General features: G+C 38.9%; 1 protein-coding gene and 1 pseudogene across 1 annotated transcript; one reads left to right on the top strand and one right to left on the bottom strand.

The window, feature by feature from the left end:
• Window positions 1-10,669, bottom strand: LOC111321103 (uncharacterized). Its single transcript, XM_022923888.2, has 12 exons — window positions 10,531-10,669; window positions 8,001-8,830; window positions 5,723-7,136; window positions 5,425-5,482; window positions 4,959-5,017; window positions 4,750-4,781; window positions 3,807-3,884; window positions 3,043-3,093; window positions 2,762-2,876; window positions 2,288-2,364; window positions 946-1,242; window positions 1-558 (listed from the first exon to the last, which is right to left on the bottom strand). The coding sequence occupies exons 2-12, from the start codon at window positions 8,796-8,798 to the stop codon at window positions 475-477; spliced, it is 3,063 nt and encodes a 1,020-aa protein (XP_022779623.1). The 5' UTR covers window positions 8,799-8,830; window positions 10,531-10,669; the 3' UTR covers window positions 1-474.
• Window positions 10,670-13,170: 2,501 nt separating this feature from the next.
• Window positions 13,171-17,543, top strand: LOC148734495 (uncharacterized; annotated as a pseudogene).
• Window positions 17,544-18,248: the final 705 nt, after the last annotated feature.

Here is an 18,248-nt window from a genome sequence, read left to right on the forward strand (position 1 = left end):
TTGTATTTAAATTTTTATTGATATTATAACGGGACAAAGTAAATGAAATCTTGGCAAATTAAATACATTGTATATTCGACCTGTGGAAAACTCTGAAAAAAAAAATCTTTCATTAGCGCAATAATTCTCTCGATTCATAATTATCAAGCGCCATCATCCCTATAACAGTGTGCCATCTTCCAAAACTTAAAGATGTCCTGTCCTTCATTCAGTACAATACTTTTAGTCGTTAACCACACTCCACCCCTTCCAGCACCACAAAAACAAATGATTCATTCAAATTACATGTTGACATCACTCATGCGTCTTCAAAACGTAACAAAAGATTAAATTGATATTAAAGTCTTTTTCTCTGGAGACATTTCTCTCTCAAACACAACATTATTTACTATGACTTTTTGTTCAACTGTCTTCCCGCAAAGATTCAGCTTTCTGTAGGAATACTATTTAGGGTGTGCTCGTTTCAGTTTGATCTTAGAGGTTCTTCATGTTCATAGGAGATCCAAACCCTTTTCTCTGTGTCTGCTCTTTTAGGCCGTCCCGCTCTCCTCTTCTTCCCTACCGACAGAAAAGAAATTATAAGGGAATAACAGAGGAAAGGCGCCTGAAGTTGTGCAACACTCGGAAGCATGAGATCAGTGAGGGGGCGACAACTTCCCAATCGGAGCTTTAGGCGCAATTGATAACTAAAATACGGCGCACAAGTAACCATTGCTTTGTTTCAAGGGAGCGTGGCGCGAAAGCGCGAGCATCTTAAGCAAATATGGAAGAAGCACTGAAGCCGTCGGGATGGAGTACTGACTGAAAGAATTTTCAATGACGCACACTGTTGACTATACAAATGTACATTTAGTATCCAAAAAGGCCATCTTGGTCAGCTGCCACTTTTGTGAGTGACACCTACCGTGGATTATTTCAATATTCCAAAATTCTTTGTCTACTCACTTCGACCAAGACGATATCCCTGACCCAGTCTTCTGTTCTGTCCAGGCTGACACTAACAGGGCGTTGCCTAGCCACAGGTGAGAGGGCACAACTGAGTATAAATTCTCTGGATAAGCCTTCTATAGTTGAAGCGCGTTCTGCACTGACCCAAGCTTGCTCTGTGTGATTACTTTGACCTGTTGCGTTTGCTCTTCCCTCTAGTGCTGCAAAAAGATCCTCTACCAATTGATGCTTCTCTTCCCCACTGTCCTCCTTATGGCTGGGGCGTGCTACGTCCGGGTCATCGGTATACCTCAACTGTTAAATAATCGAAAGAAAATTTGAGGGGAGAAAAACTAACTTCACTCGCAGAATGCTGGATGAACAATCTTAAAAATAAGCTCTTGACATACACGCCCAGAGGAATCATACCAAGCCGTATCATTTAACAAGGGCATCCTATTGTCACGAGAATGCCTACTGCTCCGGAAAAGAGAGAGAGTCTACTAACTTACTACACAAGTTTAATTTCATGTATTTGACCACCCATTTAAAAGGACCATTTACTCATAATGCAATGATGGTCCTCTCAATGAGGCTCCATTGTTTAGTGTATGCTGGGTGGAAATCTACACGTTTACAAACGCCGAAAGTCTCTTTCAAATCTAACCCTCTTTTAACCCCTGAATTTTCTTTCCTTTCGTAGGTTTGTTTTGACAGTGTCATGAAATTAATACAAGATGTGATTTACATAATTATTAAAAACTATTTAGTTTTCTCTCATAAACAGAAAGCATTGGAGGGCAGGCAAGAGACAAGAAAGAACAAGAGGATACTAAGTAGTAACCAGCGGCAGATCTAAGGGAGGGGCCTGGGCCTCCCCTATTTTGGGTAAAAAACAAAATAATTGCAGAACAAGAAAAGCCGGCTAGCATACACACAACCCCCCCTCCCTCATAATAGCTCAAGGGCTGGATCCGTCACCGGTAACAGATACATGTAATTGTTCCTATTCCATATAAACCTTATAATTAAAAACTGGATCATTGGATAATGCAATTCAAGACTTTTTATGGGCTTAGCCATTATGGTATATGAGCCAAAATACCATAATCTACAAATATGGTAAGTGTACGTGTCAGCTTAAAATCAAAAGGAGCTAAAAAATCCGGTTTCTTCTTACAAAATAATAATTTCTTGGGGGCGTTTTTAATAAAACAATTATTCCACTCGCGCTTGTTGGATATGAGATGATTATAGCCAACTCAGCGCTACGCGCCTCGTTGGCTATCTATCATCTTATATCCAATGCATGCTCGTGGAAAAATTGTTAAGTAGAAAATGTAAGGACTACCTAGCTTACCATAACCTTGATCTTAGCCAGCTGTGCTTTAGCATGGTTCACACAGTTACGACGACCAGATATAAACAGTTGAGTGTCTAAGTAAAGACAGAGACGAGACTGTTACCAAAGATGTACAGGCAAAGAAAAACTTAAAAAGGTATACATTGGACAACACACCCACAACAGACTTGAGGAAAAAGACTCTCTGATAAGTACCAATATGTGATAGAAACCTGAATAAGCTGCAACACTAATGGGCAGCATTTTTTGTAGAGTGTCCAATAGATTATTGAATAATAAATTTAGAAAATAATAAACACCTGAAAGTACCTTCGTGGAAAAAAAAAATTAGGAGAGGAGTGAGGTGAAGTGTTGGACCTCGTACCAGAACATACCAAATCCATACAGATCTGAGCTCAGTTTTTTCTCACATATACACTCTGTGCATGTATTAAATAAACTGCATGTTTGGTGTATATGCCTTCAACTTACCATTAATCATTGTAACACTTGCCATTGAAAAAAAGGCCAGTCTATCAGCCAGGATGCTACATCCATCTGACTGGAGGTGCTCAAGAACCTCATCTGACAGAGGAACAAGTGCACCCTGATTCAAGATAAAAACAAGCAGTATAATTGTGAATAACCAAATATATGTAATTTATTGTAATAATAATAGCAAAATATAGTATCAAAATAATAAAGCTATCTTAAGAATGGAACAACTGCAATCAGTCGCCTTTGTGGAACGTGTATACTAAAGAAGCACTCACAAACTGTTCTTGGAGGGAAGCTATGACACTGTACACTCTCTTTTTGGCAACCTGACAAAGGCAATAAAATGTCAATCATTAGTTCAAAGATAAAGGCTGATAGTTTCGAAAGAAACTGTTTGGGGCTGCGTCGGTGGGAGTAACGAAATAATTTGGATATATCAACAAAGTTGAAGTGGTAAATTGGCCACCGTAACGATTACAAAAGGTGACGTTTCGAGCGTTAGCCCTTCGTTGGAGCGAATAGAGGAATTGTGGGTTGTGTGTGCTTTTAAAGGCAGAGAATGGAGCTAAATTATTGGTGGGAACATGGCAACGAGAAAAACAAGAATAAATTAGTGAAATGAAAAGCGTTCGTTGATCCCTGTGGGATTTAGACTGCCGGTTTGAAAGATGAGCTTTTGTTCAAGATTTTTACGGCTTTCCGTGCTACCTAAGTGCAAGGAAAGACCGCAGATTGCCATATGTTGCTTAGAATGTTTAGGTAAATTAAAATGTCTAGCGACTGGTTTCGATGTGTCCTTGTCATTCCTTTCCAAGTCTCGAAGGTGTTCTCGGAATCGGTCACCTAGTCTTCTGTTAGTTCAAAGATAAGTGCAGGCAATGATACAAGGTTGTGGCTAAGATTTTTTTTAAAGAAATGCATGCAATCTGCTCTTAACCACACATCAAAACCTCAACAACTAATATTAATGTTCAAACAAATCACAACAGACTGTTGAAAAACATTTTGTTCCAAACTTTCAGGTGGTGTTTCAATATACCTTGCACTGCTGAGGGTGACCAGTTATTGTAAGAACACGCTTTTCTCTGTTGGTGTGTATCCTACAGCCAATATCAACCTGTGTAAAAGAGCAATTTAACAGAATTATTAGTCCATCCATTTTGAAATCACTGGTGGTCCCTGTAATCTGATTGGCTCTAATTGGTGCGATTTATTCACAAATTGCACCATTTTTTTTTTATCTAAAATTTAATTGCATCTTTTTCCCAGCCAATGAGGAAGTTACACTTAAAACAAACAACAAATCAGATTTAAAAGTTTGTTTAAAGTGACCAATCAAATTGAAGGAAAATGAAAGACAGTATCATTTGGCAAATTTTGTTTCCAAAACTCTTATTTCTCCCCCCCACCCCCCCCCAAAATGGATGAATTTAATTTCTTCTAGTTTATGAATGATAACAATAAGATTTCAAAACGATTTCAAAATGGATGTGATAAAGTGATAATTGAACCTTGTGCCATGCAATTTTGGTCTAAAATCATACATGTGATTTCAAATTGAACTCGCGCTGCGCACTTGTTTGATTTTGAAATCACGCGGCCGTATGATTTCAGCCCAAATTGCCCTCCACTCAGTTCAATTACCATTATCAATATGATGTTAGTGTAAGAGGTTAGTGTAAGTGATCTTGTAGGGTCAATTCCCATGTATTTCTATCTATTCAATTTTAGTGTACAGTAAACCTGAAACTGGATGAAACTCTGCCAGTTAATTGTTGATGGTTTTTTTTTTGTTTCTAATAACTACTTTTCTCTTCCTTTGTTTCTGTTTGCTATTTTCCTGTTCACTTAGTATGCTTTTCTTTTCTAATTTAATTTTTTTTAATACTTCTGATCCTTCCCGTACTTCAATACTTCCAGTTTCAGTATGGTACATGTGTCTTATACGCGAATGCTGCATGCAATAAGCAACATCAAAATACCTGAATTTCTCTCAGTTGCCACCCTTTTAAATCTGCAAAAAATTAACACAATATTCATAAAACTATTTACCTTTAAATCAACAACTTAAAACATTTCAAAGCAAACATAAATTGAACAGTTCAATGTACAAGCACGTTTAAAAATACCACTGAAGGTTGATACAAAATCAGACATTCCTCTCATACAGTTGATTGCTGAGAACACTGACCTTGACTCTCTTCCTCTGTCATTTGAATCTCAACAGCCTCTTCCTCTAAATGCTCAGTTCTGAAAAGGTTACAAGCAGCAAATAAGGAAATAAATTAAAGCAAAGTGAGTTGCGTCTTTCACCAAATAAATTGTGATCATGGAGTTATCACCCATGTTGCATAATGATGAAGCTCACATCATCAGTGTAAATGTGCAGTAATGTCCTGAACATCTTGCAGGAACTTACAAAATACACTGAATGAGTGTACGTGTAAATGGTGCAAACAACTAAATTAAACATGTTCTCAGCTACTGACAACATATACGAACATCATGTAACAGGTTGGGTGAAAATGTTGACTTCATTTCTTCCTGTCCTCTTCTCATCGTTAAAAAAAGGAGAGAACATGCCAACATTTAGATTGCAGGTACATGCAGAGTGTAATCTGTATCAGTAAACCAGAGTATAACCACAGGGTCCCCACCTTTCTGCATTGTCAAGTTGTCCATCTGATTTTGGAAGCCCAAAACCTCTCTTATTTCCTAGAAAATAATGAACAAAATAAATGTTAGTGCAGTACAGTACATGCATGCAATCACAAAGATGGTTCACATTGACAAGCAACATATACTGTAAACATGTAGATTCATAGAGATGTTATTCTTCATGAAATTGGCATTTCCATCATTGTAAGCAACATTTGGAACATGCATACGTATTATACTGTATATACATGTAATAAGTGATAGCATCATTTTATGTTACGCACAGAACCAACAAACCTTTTTCATGAGAGTTTTGCCTTTCGAGCTGTAGATCACTCAGGCTACTTCTCCGTGTCTGTTGACAAGCCATAGAGGTAAGATCTTGTTTGGACTCATCCAAACTCATGGATTTTCTATCTCGCCAGTTTTTCTGATCAGAACCACTGCTCTGAAAGTTAGTGGGCTTTCCAGGCTTTTCTTCCCTCCAGTTTTCCCCAGACAAACTTTTAACATTATTGTTCTGTTGTTCTTTAAAAGCCACGCCTGGTCTTTCCCTCCAATTTCCCACAACTGACTGCCATTCACTGACACCTTGTGATTTGTTTAAACTTGGCCTTTTACTTTCTCTCCAGTTGCCACTAAATGGGTCTTTTGAATCTACCAATAGCTCTTCCCTCAAGTTTTCTGTAACTGCATGATGGCCGTAGACATCCACATGTGATTTGCCAATGTCAGATAGTCTTCCCTCTCTCCAATTTACAGTATATGCCTTAATGGCATCATTATTTTGTGGTTCTTTCAAATGAGGTGTTCTCTCTTTCCAGTTGTCAGTAACTGTATAATGACTACTACCATCCCTCTGAGACTTGTCTGCTTTAGATACATTTCTTTCTCCCCAACTCTCAGCAACTAAACTATTATCACTTGCATTTTCCAAGGATTTGTGAGAGCTCAACACTGTGTTTTCTTCCCAGTTTTCTCTGCCCCTCTCTGTGTTTTGATTCTGCTGATCAATGTTTGAATGGTGCTCTTCTGGACCTGATACAATGGATGTGACTGGACAAGCATTAATAGCTAGCTCAGAAGACAGGTCCTTGACCTCAAAAGGGTTTATCAAATCTGATGAAACCTTTCCAATGGTGGCCACGTCATCATCAATCATGTTTTCTTCTGTATCCGACAATGACAAAGTTGCCATTTTTGTAACTAAACTTTCAGTATCTGAGCTTCGCGATGAATCACCCTTTGAGGGACGTCTTGACTTTCTAAATTCTCCTCTATGTATTGCAGGAAGAACTTCATCTGTTCTCTTCTCAGAGCCCTCTTTCTTACTTATGGCAAAAGTATCATCACTACCATCACTAGAGTTGGAAGGAAAGGGAGCTCTGTGAAGAATAGTGTTAGTAAGAGGAACATGGGACCCAAGTCTATCAAAAGATACAGGCTGTTTAGCTGATTTCTCACCATCACCACTTGAGTATAATTTGAGATAAGTCTCATTGTCTTTCTCCTTGAGAATGGAATCCTGAGGTAATGTAAGCTCTTGCTGCACGTCCCCAAATGACTTTTGCAATTCAGATTCATTAATTCTCAGCACTGCAACAGGCTTGATTCTCCTAAGATCAGTGCCCTCTGCTTTCACATTGACCATTCTTGGTTTATTTCTTGAGGAAATTGCTTCAGGTTGGATCTTCTGAGGCTGGTCAAAAAACTGCACAGAGAATGTAAAACAATTACTTAGGCAAAACATACATGTAACAAGGCTTGAATGAGAGATTTACATGTGCATTAACTAAATACATTTCATTGAACTGCAATAGGTCAGGGGGATCATCCTTAAAAGAAGAAAACATTGAGTAAGGTATATACTGCATACTCAACCTTTTCTGCCGTTAAATACCACTGATTTCAATCTCAAAGGAGGTGTCATAGGACAACTTTTTTCCATGCTACATATACCGGTATGTTTAGCACCAATTGTTTAGAAGTTTAGAAGTTTAATACATTCGCCATAGTACAACAAATACAAATAACTAATCTACATTACACAGTACCAAGAAAGAAAAAGTAAAAATGGAGTGGCAGGAGAGAAGAACAAAACTTTTGTCCCAATTGACACCTAACCCCTATTATATAGCAAAAAAAGTAAAAGGATACAATAAAAAGGCTAAAAAGAGTTACAACAAAGGCAAGTTATTTAAGATTATAAAATACTAGTCTGGAGGACTGTACGAGTCAAGTTTGGAAAAGTATAGGTTGTCTAATTTAGATTTAAATGTTGGGAGCGAGGTTATACATTTCATGTTGGGTGGAAGAGTATTCCACCCAATAAATTTCTTTAACATTCTTGACTGCGTTAGCTAATTTGCAAATGCTGTCTACAAACTAGACATGTTGCTGTAAATAAAAAGAAAATATCCTTATCAAGGTCATGTTCTTTAGTAGTACCACAATGGCACATCACCCTTTCTCAAGAATGCAACACTGTTAATAAAAGCTACCTGTGGAAGTGCCTGACTACAACCCCAATAACTTCAAATCAAACTTAATTTAACTACAATCTATAATTATATACCTTTACATATGTTTCCTTGTAATACTTTTTTGTTGCCTCAGAAACCTTCCAACCAGATGATTGTAATTCTCGAATCTCAAGTAGCCGAAACCTAGAGTACTTTGAAACCTCTCCAGAAATTAACTTATCACTGATCATCTGGAATGTCCTCTCTGTATTCACAGGACATTTTTCTTCAAGAAACTTCCCACAGGCTTTAAGAATGTCACACTGAGCATCACAAAATGCTTCACTGGCCCATAAATTTGGAGCAAGAGGTTTGCTGTATGGCCACAAAGCCCTGGCAATTTCTTCCAAGTAGCTCTGAACAGCCTCCACGTGTGAAGAAGGAAGACCAGTTAACCTGCTTAGGTTATACAGGAGAGAAACAACATTAAACTGCAGAGTGTTTGGAGTACTGAGATGAGTTAGTGCTTTCAATAATCCGTCACAAGCCATTTCCAACTCTGTAAGCAATGAGGTACCATTCTTCTCATTGACAAGGTCATAGAAGAGCTGTGCAATAATTGGTTCTTTATATCTGTCAAGCCCACAACAGGAGCAAAACACATTGAATATTTCTTTGGTGTTCTCCAGCTCACCTAACAAGGTCTGACAAGTCTTCAAAACATTTTGTGAATTCTTACTACCATTTGCCAGGGAATATAGTTGTTTTTCAAGTTCAACCAGCCTGGGTTTATTTCTACAAAAATCGACCCTTTCCACAACTGGACTACAGATGGAATTTTGAGAAGTTCTTCTAATGAGAAATTTCTGATCTTCAGAGGGTCTTCTTGTCTGCGAAGCTAGAGCCATCATCACTATGTCTTACTTCCCAATACAATATATATCTGTAAAGGAAAAATAATATTTTTAAACATTAATTGATAGGGCATGTGCAATTGCACATACATGCCAGTGTTTGCTAATTTTCAATCTAAAACAGTTTTCCCTTTAACAGTGTATGTTTATTCACAATACCAGGGAGGGGCAGTATTCTTTGTAATTATTCTCTAGTAGATAAAATATCAAATTAGTTTAGTTTATTAGATTCGTCGATAGGCAGGGACACCACAACAGCTTGCGCCAATTACTGCGGGCCCAGTAAACCCACCCACATCCCACCCCAAGGGAGGACATCCATCACAGTAATCTTGTGCGTGGGAAATTAACGTCTCCTACCCCCAACCCTGCAGGAGACGGACCCTCCATTTATTCGTCCCTATCTGAGAAGACTAGAGTATCCAACCATTTCTTAATGTTATAGAAAGGTAGCAAATTCTGCTCAATTATTTTAAGACCTTGAGTGTTGGTCCGGCCGGGGCTCGAACCCTCGCCCTCACGCACAACAGTCCCGCGCACTATCCCTTGGGCTAACTGGGCGGCGGTTAAAATTGTACTGTGACATCTTAATTGGTGTAAAACCTGTAAAGAATTCCAGCTATCTGGTTCTTATCTTGTGGTTTAGGGTTTTCATAAGGAAATGTACTAGCCCTACATGCAGTGAATAGTTACCTAAATGCACGAAACAACTATGATTTTTTCATTTACATCTGGGAACGATTTCTGTATCACCCTACAGTACTCTAAAACAAAGCCTTAGTCCCTAAGCTAAATTAGAAATTTCGCCATTGTTTTCGTTTATCATGACACCACATGCATATGAAGCTGGGGTTCTGCGAAAATCTTACCGAAAGAAAAAAAAAGGAATTCCAGAGGCTGGACATGAGATCTAAAAACTTGTGTGAATAAAAAAAATTACCTGCCTCAGTCCCTTTGCAATTTCCCTTAAATTACTTTATATACAAGTCAAAATGGATTGATTACAATTACAAGGTTCGGTTTCAGGTTAATATTTAAGGAAATCGCAAAAATTTAACAAAAGACAAGAAACGATCATGGAACCAGTAAACGTTTGCTAGTTTAGATAACTTCAAGCTTATAAAAATCTTCCGCTAGCAATTCAACTAAAGAATTTAGAAGGTACTATGTTTTTAAAAAAGCTGTTTGTACATTTCCTTAGAAGCTGTATTGTTTCCACAAAACGTTTTTGTTTCCCATGACGATTTTTTGAAAGGAAATATAAACATCGATATTATTAACCTTGACAGTCTAAAGTGAGGTTGAAAGAGCGATTTACTTCCGTCCTTTTAATAAAATTGATCTTCCTGCCCGAAAGATAAGCTTGTCACATCAGTTAGCTTTAAATAAAAAATTTTCCGTGGAAAAGGTGTGAACTTTTGTCGTCGGACATCAAACGACAATTCCGACTGAATCCATTCGAACCCAGCCGAAAAAAAGGATATCATGTTTTAAAGCAGGAGTCTTAGAAAGAATCAACAAATTCCCCTAAATTAAGGAGGAGTGAAGAATTCTCAAACACCCCGCTCCGAGGTGTATACGCGCAGAGACTCTCTCGAACTGATCCTCGTGGCTTCCCAACAAGAGACATCCGGCAGTTAAAATACATATTAACAAAGGCAAAACATTTGACAGCATCAATACGATTCATTGTGCTTTATAATGTAACTAGTAGCTTACTTCATCGTACCTTTCGGGGAGAAGCCATAACCTGCTGAGATTACCAGTAAACACAGCTTGCGAAGCACGGCCTGAACTGTGAGCGTCATACGAGACAAACTTTCCCGGTCAAGCTCATCTACAAATCCCGTCACGCTTTGCGTGAGTTAAGACTGCTCGCATGGGTGGGGTGGAGGGGAATTGGGAAAGGCGCAAGGATTTGAGTCCTCCCTCCCCCAAGAATTTTTGAACAGTTAGACTAAAGTTTGACTGACTTACGATCTCGGCTAACAAAGCTGGTATCTCATTATAAAGTTAGACATATCATGTTTGTCCACTTACGTGAAAATATGACTGTAACAATGAAGGCTGTTTGGATATGATCATTTTGGTTTCAACATCAGAGTTTATTGTCTAAATTGGCCACCGTTCGTTAGAGGGAATGACGAAAGCTAACGCTCGAAACGTCTGCTTTGAAATTCTTTACGTTGGCCAATTCACATTATTAACTTGGTTGAGAAAACCAGAATTACTTTGTTACTCCCACCGACGCGACATCACAGTTTTTTTTAGAAATTTCCCCCCTTTATTGTTTGGATATGAGACTTATCACATGCTTCGATTATCTTCTGATGCCGTGACAAAGGAAAAAAAAAACATATTTGGAGGGTTCAGTAAACTTTGCAATTTCAATGCCTCTTAGTCTTGCCCTCTTCAATGAACTCTTCTTGGTTCGATTTCCCCGTTCTCTCGATTCCTTTGTTAGTTTAACTTGCTGAAGAACTTCCCCAAGTTCTTGGTTCCACTTGTCTAGCTAGTTATCGAGCTTGCATGACTTATCGCGTGTGGATTTCCCTAAGTTTATACCCCGACGTTCTATTTATGGAATCTTAACAACCTCGGGCAACATTAGAAAATTAAGAATCAAGAATATTTGGAAACTGAAACACAATTTTAATGACCAAAGAAATAAAGAGTTGGAACAAGATCTACTTGCACATTTTGGACGATTACCATCATGCAATAGTATTTTTGGCCAACATCACTACAAATCAATTTTTTTTCCATAGACGGTCATGAATACTACGATACACATCATTATTGTTACACAACATTCTGTTACTATGGTTCCTGGAAAGCCTTGTGCGAGCCTCTCTATGGGTATTTCCGAAGAAATCGAAGACGCGGAAAAACCGAAGATCTCAAGATTGAAGCGAAGACCTAAAAATTGACCAAAATTTGCGTGATCAAATTGAATACTCAAATATAAAACTGTCCAAACCCGTAAACACTGACCTTATGTACGACAAATTTAGATTTTAAGGCGACTTCTTTGTTTGCAATTGGGATTTTTTTTTCCTGACAAAATGGTTCCATTTCTCTTTTCAACGGGCCTGTTTTTTTCTTTTTCTCTGTCCAAGGACTATTCTCTAATTTTGATCTATGTGAAAAGACTTTCCACCAGCAGAGAACTTCCACGTCTGAGTGTTATGAAGTGCGCGTGCGCGATGCAAACAAAATATGCAAATAACATGAAATTGCCGCGATACTCCCCCAGGGGGGTTCGTTTAAATGATAATAGAATATCAAGTGATAAATTTGGTCTAGAGTTTATATTGCTTTTCGAATTTAAACAGTGAGTTATGCAATTTTCTTTTGAAGTGAAATATTTATCAACTGCGAATAACACTGAGTAAACCTTTAAACTATTTCAATCCGGAAAACGAATATCTTCCTAAAAAAAAAAGATTTGCAAAAAATTATGGTGTAATGGCGATTCATGATGCGTTTCATCTTTTAGACGCGATTTTGCTGGTGTGTTAATAGACTGGTTATGACGCCATCTGCCGGGTAACGCATCCGCACCTTCGGAAATGATACGAAACTGAACTTACGCAGCAGCCTATTTATAGAGAAGTTTGTCTTGAACTGAAGTGAACTCAGTTCTCTCAAAGGAAACCTTACAAAGACCTCGTACTCAAAGACCCATTGAGGTAAGTCGGTCCTGTGATTACAAGTGTTTATAAAAATACCGTTCGTGGCTTAACAACCTCTCCTTGAGGCGAAGTTTGCTCTCAATTCCACATGATTTCCGCGATTTAAATGGCTACATTTAGCGTATATTACATGCCTTAGAGTTAGACTGTTTTTTTGTCTTTTTTTGAGGTCGTTGAGCAAGAGAGTTTCAGCGCACCCACCAAATAACAGTCCACAGCCGAAAGTTCGCTTCCAAAAAACATACGTTGGAGAAGTTAAAACTGAAGAAAAACGAGTAAAGGCCTCATTCCTTGTGATCATTCTTTTGAAAACATGGTTAACAGCGGTCTTGCTCTCCATCGAAGTATACTCGTATGGTCTCGAAACCTCAGAGTAGTAGGCTTTTTTTCGATATTTCTCTACAGCGCTTTATCGACCTTTATCAATCCCTTGTTGATCATCGTTGTGATGACTCTATTTTGATAGTTTAAATAATTCAAAAGTGCCAAAACATTCAATTTTCAGCAGCCGCGTCGCAAAACAAAAAAAACAGCCTTGGAGACAGTTGCAGAAAGCAAAGATGGCCGAACAGCGCTCGGTATGTTCTGTGTTTTGTTTCCCTTCTTGTTATTGTTGTTTTATTATTATTACTATTATTGTTTGAATTTTCATGTAATTTTGTAGCAGCATGTATTTAAGATTTCTCGTAGCAAGTGGGACTATGGAAAACAAAAATAAAAGCTTTTAAACGTTCTCCAGAACCCGTCGATTTCATTACATTTGTAATTATAATCTGTATCATGACCGATCCATTCTTAGGCATTTATCGAAATATTTCTTTTTAAAATAATTTCCCACAGAATTCCTCCCTAGGCTTTGATGAAACATCGAAGATATGGATTGAACCATTCTCCACTCTAATAAATAGTATGTTTCCAGTAGAATACATCTATGCAGATTGGTTTGGATGGCAAGCAAACAATGAAGCACAGAGGGCAGATACAGAATCTCTCTTTAGTTTATCTGAAGACACTTTAGAAGCCGGAAGTCGAGCAGAAGGCTTTTGCATTCCCCAGTTCATTCTCCGAAAAAATGCCATGGATGATGGCAATGCCCTTGACGTGGAAGAACATTGGCAGTGTGATCTAGACTTGATGACATCAATGGAATCCTTTATAGAAATCAACGGCGAAAAAACACGCATACCTATATTCACAGTTGAACATCTAGAAGATGACCCAAAGTTTGTTAAGCTTCGGTTGACAGAAGAGTGGAAAGAGCATTGTCCGCGTTATAAGAACGTTTCTTACCTTCATAAGTCATTTTTGCTTCCTTCAGCAGATCATCAACTGCAAGGTACGGAGTCGACTTCTTTTCATGGCAAAAAGAGCAAATGGTCATGCACGCTTCGAGGTCCTGGGCGTAAACTTAAGTCCAATGGATTTCTCACTTACGAAAGGGATGAAACAAATGTGTTCAGGTATCCAACCGCATGACTCGAACCTGCCATGGAGTGGTTGATTCGACCACGCCCAAGTGGTTGGCCCTCGGTTAACCTTATGCAAGAAATAGTTGACTCCGGTTGTCATTTGGCTCCTCGTGGCAGAGGGAGGCGCATTCACGAGCCTGTGGAAGTGCTTAAGTATTGCCAAAACCCGGAACTCTCTGATGTTGGGTCTACTGCACAAGCCTCTTCGTCCGTATCTAAAGACTGCCTTAAAATCATGGACAACACAGAATGGAAAACATCCTTCTCAGTGGCCGAAAATAAGCTCGGGGAAAGTGTATCGCCCGTCCAGCGACATATAATAGTTTTGTGAAAAATGATCAAGAAATTTTACCTTCCAAAGGTGGTTTCCACGTTCTGCTTCAAAACTATTATGTTCTGGGAATGCCAGAATAGACATAAGGAATTTTGGGGAGAAGTAACTCTGCTAAATGCATTCTGGTTATGTTGGATCGCCTTCAAGAGTGCTTGGAAACCAATTTTCTTCCACATTTCTTTATCCCACGGAGCAATCGTTTACAGTATGAAGATCCTACCAAACTTAAAGAAGCCGCCGCCATTGTCTCCGATGTAAGAAGAAACATTTTGTCAAAGACAATGAGTTTGCTGAAAAGGCTCCAGTCACTGAGTTATCTGTCACACCTATACCTAGGGAGTCTCGGTGCTCAACTCGACAATCATCTGCATGTAAGAAATACAAGATAAGAATCTCTCTGAAAAAGATCACAAAGAGCTGCTCGTATCTCTCCTTGTCCTATTTGTACAGAAATGCAAGGAAGTGATAAAAAGTTTGATTTAAACGATTCCTATCTGTGAGCGTCAAAATATAGAAAAAGAATTGAATATTTGTTTATATGTTTACCAATCGATACTTGCAAGGAATCTGTGCAAGCTGTGGTCTACCAAGAGCAAGAATAGTGCCAAAAATGATGAACAGGCGAAAGCGTATGATTTCACGTCATTCGTAAAGGAAGAAGTTAAGAATCTTTCTTTGGGTGAGGACTTCGTTTCACTGTCCTTTCATTACTTTCAAGAAGTGAAAAACGAAGAGGAACCTTCTATGGCGGTTCCATCTTCACGAGCGATGAAACACGTTCGAGAAGAGCAAACTAAAATCGCTGTAAGAAACGCGGAATTTCCCCTTACATTGCACAAAAGAACGTTTGCGGACTTGTTGAAGGCCTCTGACTTGAAGACAATTGTTGAAAACGTATTTAGGAATCGGAGATGGCGCGCTTATTACTCAAGAAGAAATGGACAAATTGATAAACCAGGAAATTGCAGCCTTTTTGGTAGAAAAATACGAAAGGAAACGTTAATAAATTCATGTTAATCGTTCTACCGAATAGAAATCGCTGAACAGATATAAGAACTAGCTTAAGATGATCTCTGGAGTGGAAAGATTTGTTTAAAAAGAGAGAAATTGTTAGATAAGATGAGCTCTGGGGTGGAAAAATTTGTTGAAAAGGAGAAAATTGTGAGATATCGTGGCCCATAATAATTTTTAGTGTATCACCAGTATCCACCGTCAGTTGCATTCATAAATTGTCTGTCTTAAAGTAAATGTCAATATAAAACAATGTTGACAACTGATCGCACTTGTACAAATATGTACAAGCATACAGATCAAATAAACAGTGTCAAAAGTAGATACCTTACGTTAAGTGAGCTTGTACCGTGTTAACCAAGGAAATAAATTAAGGAAAAAATTTGAAATGATGGAATGCCGAATGAAGGAATGAAATTTATTTGTAATAGTAACAATTAATTTTCTAATTTTCTTTTCCTTTAGTCATGATCACTGGGACAAAACAGGCTTGATTTCATATGCAGTGAGAATATCTAGACATCCCATCAGACTGGAAAGAAGTTTTCACTTCGCTACGCGACAGCTGGGCCAACGAGATGGTTATCAGAGCACATTCAGAAAAATTTCATCATGATGGTAGAATAACGATCAGAACGAATCCAGGGGTAGAAAACTCATTCCCAGCATTCATTTCCATAAAGCTTTCCATGCAGTACTAGTATTAAAATGTTTCTGCTAGGCCACCGCCGAACTCACTTGTACTCAGAGAATATGAACAGTTTATACTCTCTTGCTTGTACTTACTTCAAGAACTAAATCCGATCTTGAATTTTTGGAGGCTTCGTGTCAGTTTTGATATTGGAATTTTCTATTAACAAAATATAGGAATAAACCTCTTCTTTTTAAGTTGAGGTTGTTACTCCTTCCTTTGGACTACGTGAGTTGTATTTTGGTCACATTGGAAATCTACGGCGTTATTTCCTCGTCAAAATTCAAGTTAGCCTTTTTTCATATTCTAGCTTACATTTCATCTCTCAAACGTGTTACCCACCAAAGAAAGGCTTCGTTAAAGGCGAAGCGTTACGACTTCTAAGGACTAATTATTTTAAAGAAAAATTTTAAGAAAACATTAAATTAAAAAAAAACACCCGGCAGAGAGAGGCCATCCAAACAACTGAAAGAAGTTGATTACATAATGATTATATGAACGTGTAGTGTGATCGTCCGGGTGAGTGTAGTCCTGAGAAGGACTGTTGTCGGAAGTGGTGACTGACGTATCGACAACCTGTGCGGAAGTCATCATCAGAGTCAAGTGAATAGTTGTTGGCAGTAGAATGTTCTTTGTCCAGTTCGTGTAAATTAAAATGATTGGTCAGTTTTGCCGTGATGTTATTGGCTGTAAGACTCAAGTGGCGTAAGTCGGTGGTGATTGGTCTGTTTCGATCCGTCGGTAAAGTCAGGTTGTTCTGTTCGGTTCGTTTGTAATTTTAATGCCGTCATGATAAGTCGTTTGCATGGAACCGGTAGTAGTTGACACCTGTTTAGGGGAGTCCTTTCTAAGTTAGTAAACCAGCTTTCCAGAGTCAGTCGTTGAAAGTAGTTAGTGCTGTAGCTTAGGCATTGCGCAGAGTCTCAGTGACCGAGGCGGACGGATCATACTACACTTTCACATGTTACCCCGGGTTCACACCATTTCTACATAATGAATATAGTGCGCATGAACTTTCCTCGAGTTCTCGCAACATCTTGCGTGGCCTTATCACGTTACAGAGCCCGAAAATTGTGTTCTGTTGCTTAAAAAGGAGCCCTCCTCCAATAGATGAAAATACTATCAACTTTCCCAGACCTTAAATAAATCGTTATGAGCAAGAGGTATCTAATGCAGCAAAACCATTGAAACAACCATACAGAAAGGGGCGTTCACTCAAAGACACTCATGAGAGCAAAATTGTAACGAAGGCAAGAAAACCAGCAATAGCAAGAAGCCATGTGGGCCTTGTAACATTTGTAACAAATATAGAGCAAAATGGAGTCGCGTAGGCCTGTCAACCTCAATTTAGTCTTGACGTAGGTACTCATGGTACTCACGATCGCTGGCCGCCAAAGGGGAAAAGGGAAGCCGCTTGGTACAGCGGCTTCCCTTTGAAAAAGGGCACCGCCAATCAAAAACTACACTGTCCTATTTTTAAAATTTAACGACAGGTATATTTTTCTCTCTGGAAAACAACAAATAAAACAATAAAGGGGGTTATTTTCTAAAGTAACTGTGGCGCTGCGTTGGTGGGGAGGTATAACAAGGTAACTTCGGTTTATCAAGTAAGTTAATAATAGTGTAAATTGCATGACCACCGTAAAGATTTTTAAAGCTGACGTTTCTAGCGTTAGCTAGCCCTCCGTCAGAGCGAAGAACGAAGGGCTAACGCTCAAAACTGTTTTCTCAAAGTCTGTCGACCAATCACAGCTGAGACCTTACCTTACCCTAAATCTCTCTGTGCCAAGAGGCACATAAGGCTTGGACGTCTCTCCTCCACTGTGTTCGGTCTGCAGCTGCATGGCGTACAGGACTCCATGTTTTGCAGCCTGCGCCGTTTCTCCCCTTCTCCACCATTCGCCGCCATGTTGTTTTCGGTCGGCCTCTTTTCCTTCTTCTTTGGTGTCCAACCAAAGGCTACAGCACAATCGTCGTTCCTCTCCTTCCTCATTATGTGCCTAATCCAGTTCCATCTCCGTCTCCTCACCTCCTCGCTGATCTTCCCTGCTTCTGCCATCTCGAAAACTGTCTTATTGGAGACATGTTGTTGCCATCGGATCTTGAAAATCCTCCTTAGACACTTGGTCTGGAAACTAAGGTGTGAAGCTTCTCTTCCTCTACTTTAGTAATTTTCCAAGTCTCGCATCCGTAGAGTAGGACGGATAAGACAAGGCTCTTGAATAGGGGAGCTTTTCACGGCCGAGA

The sequence above is a fragment of the Stylophora pistillata genome, chromosome 3, assembly GCF_964205215.1.
Source record: "Stylophora pistillata chromosome 3, jaStyPist1.2, whole genome shotgun sequence".
NCBI lineage: Eukaryota > Metazoa > Cnidaria > Anthozoa > Scleractinia > Pocilloporidae > Stylophora > Stylophora pistillata.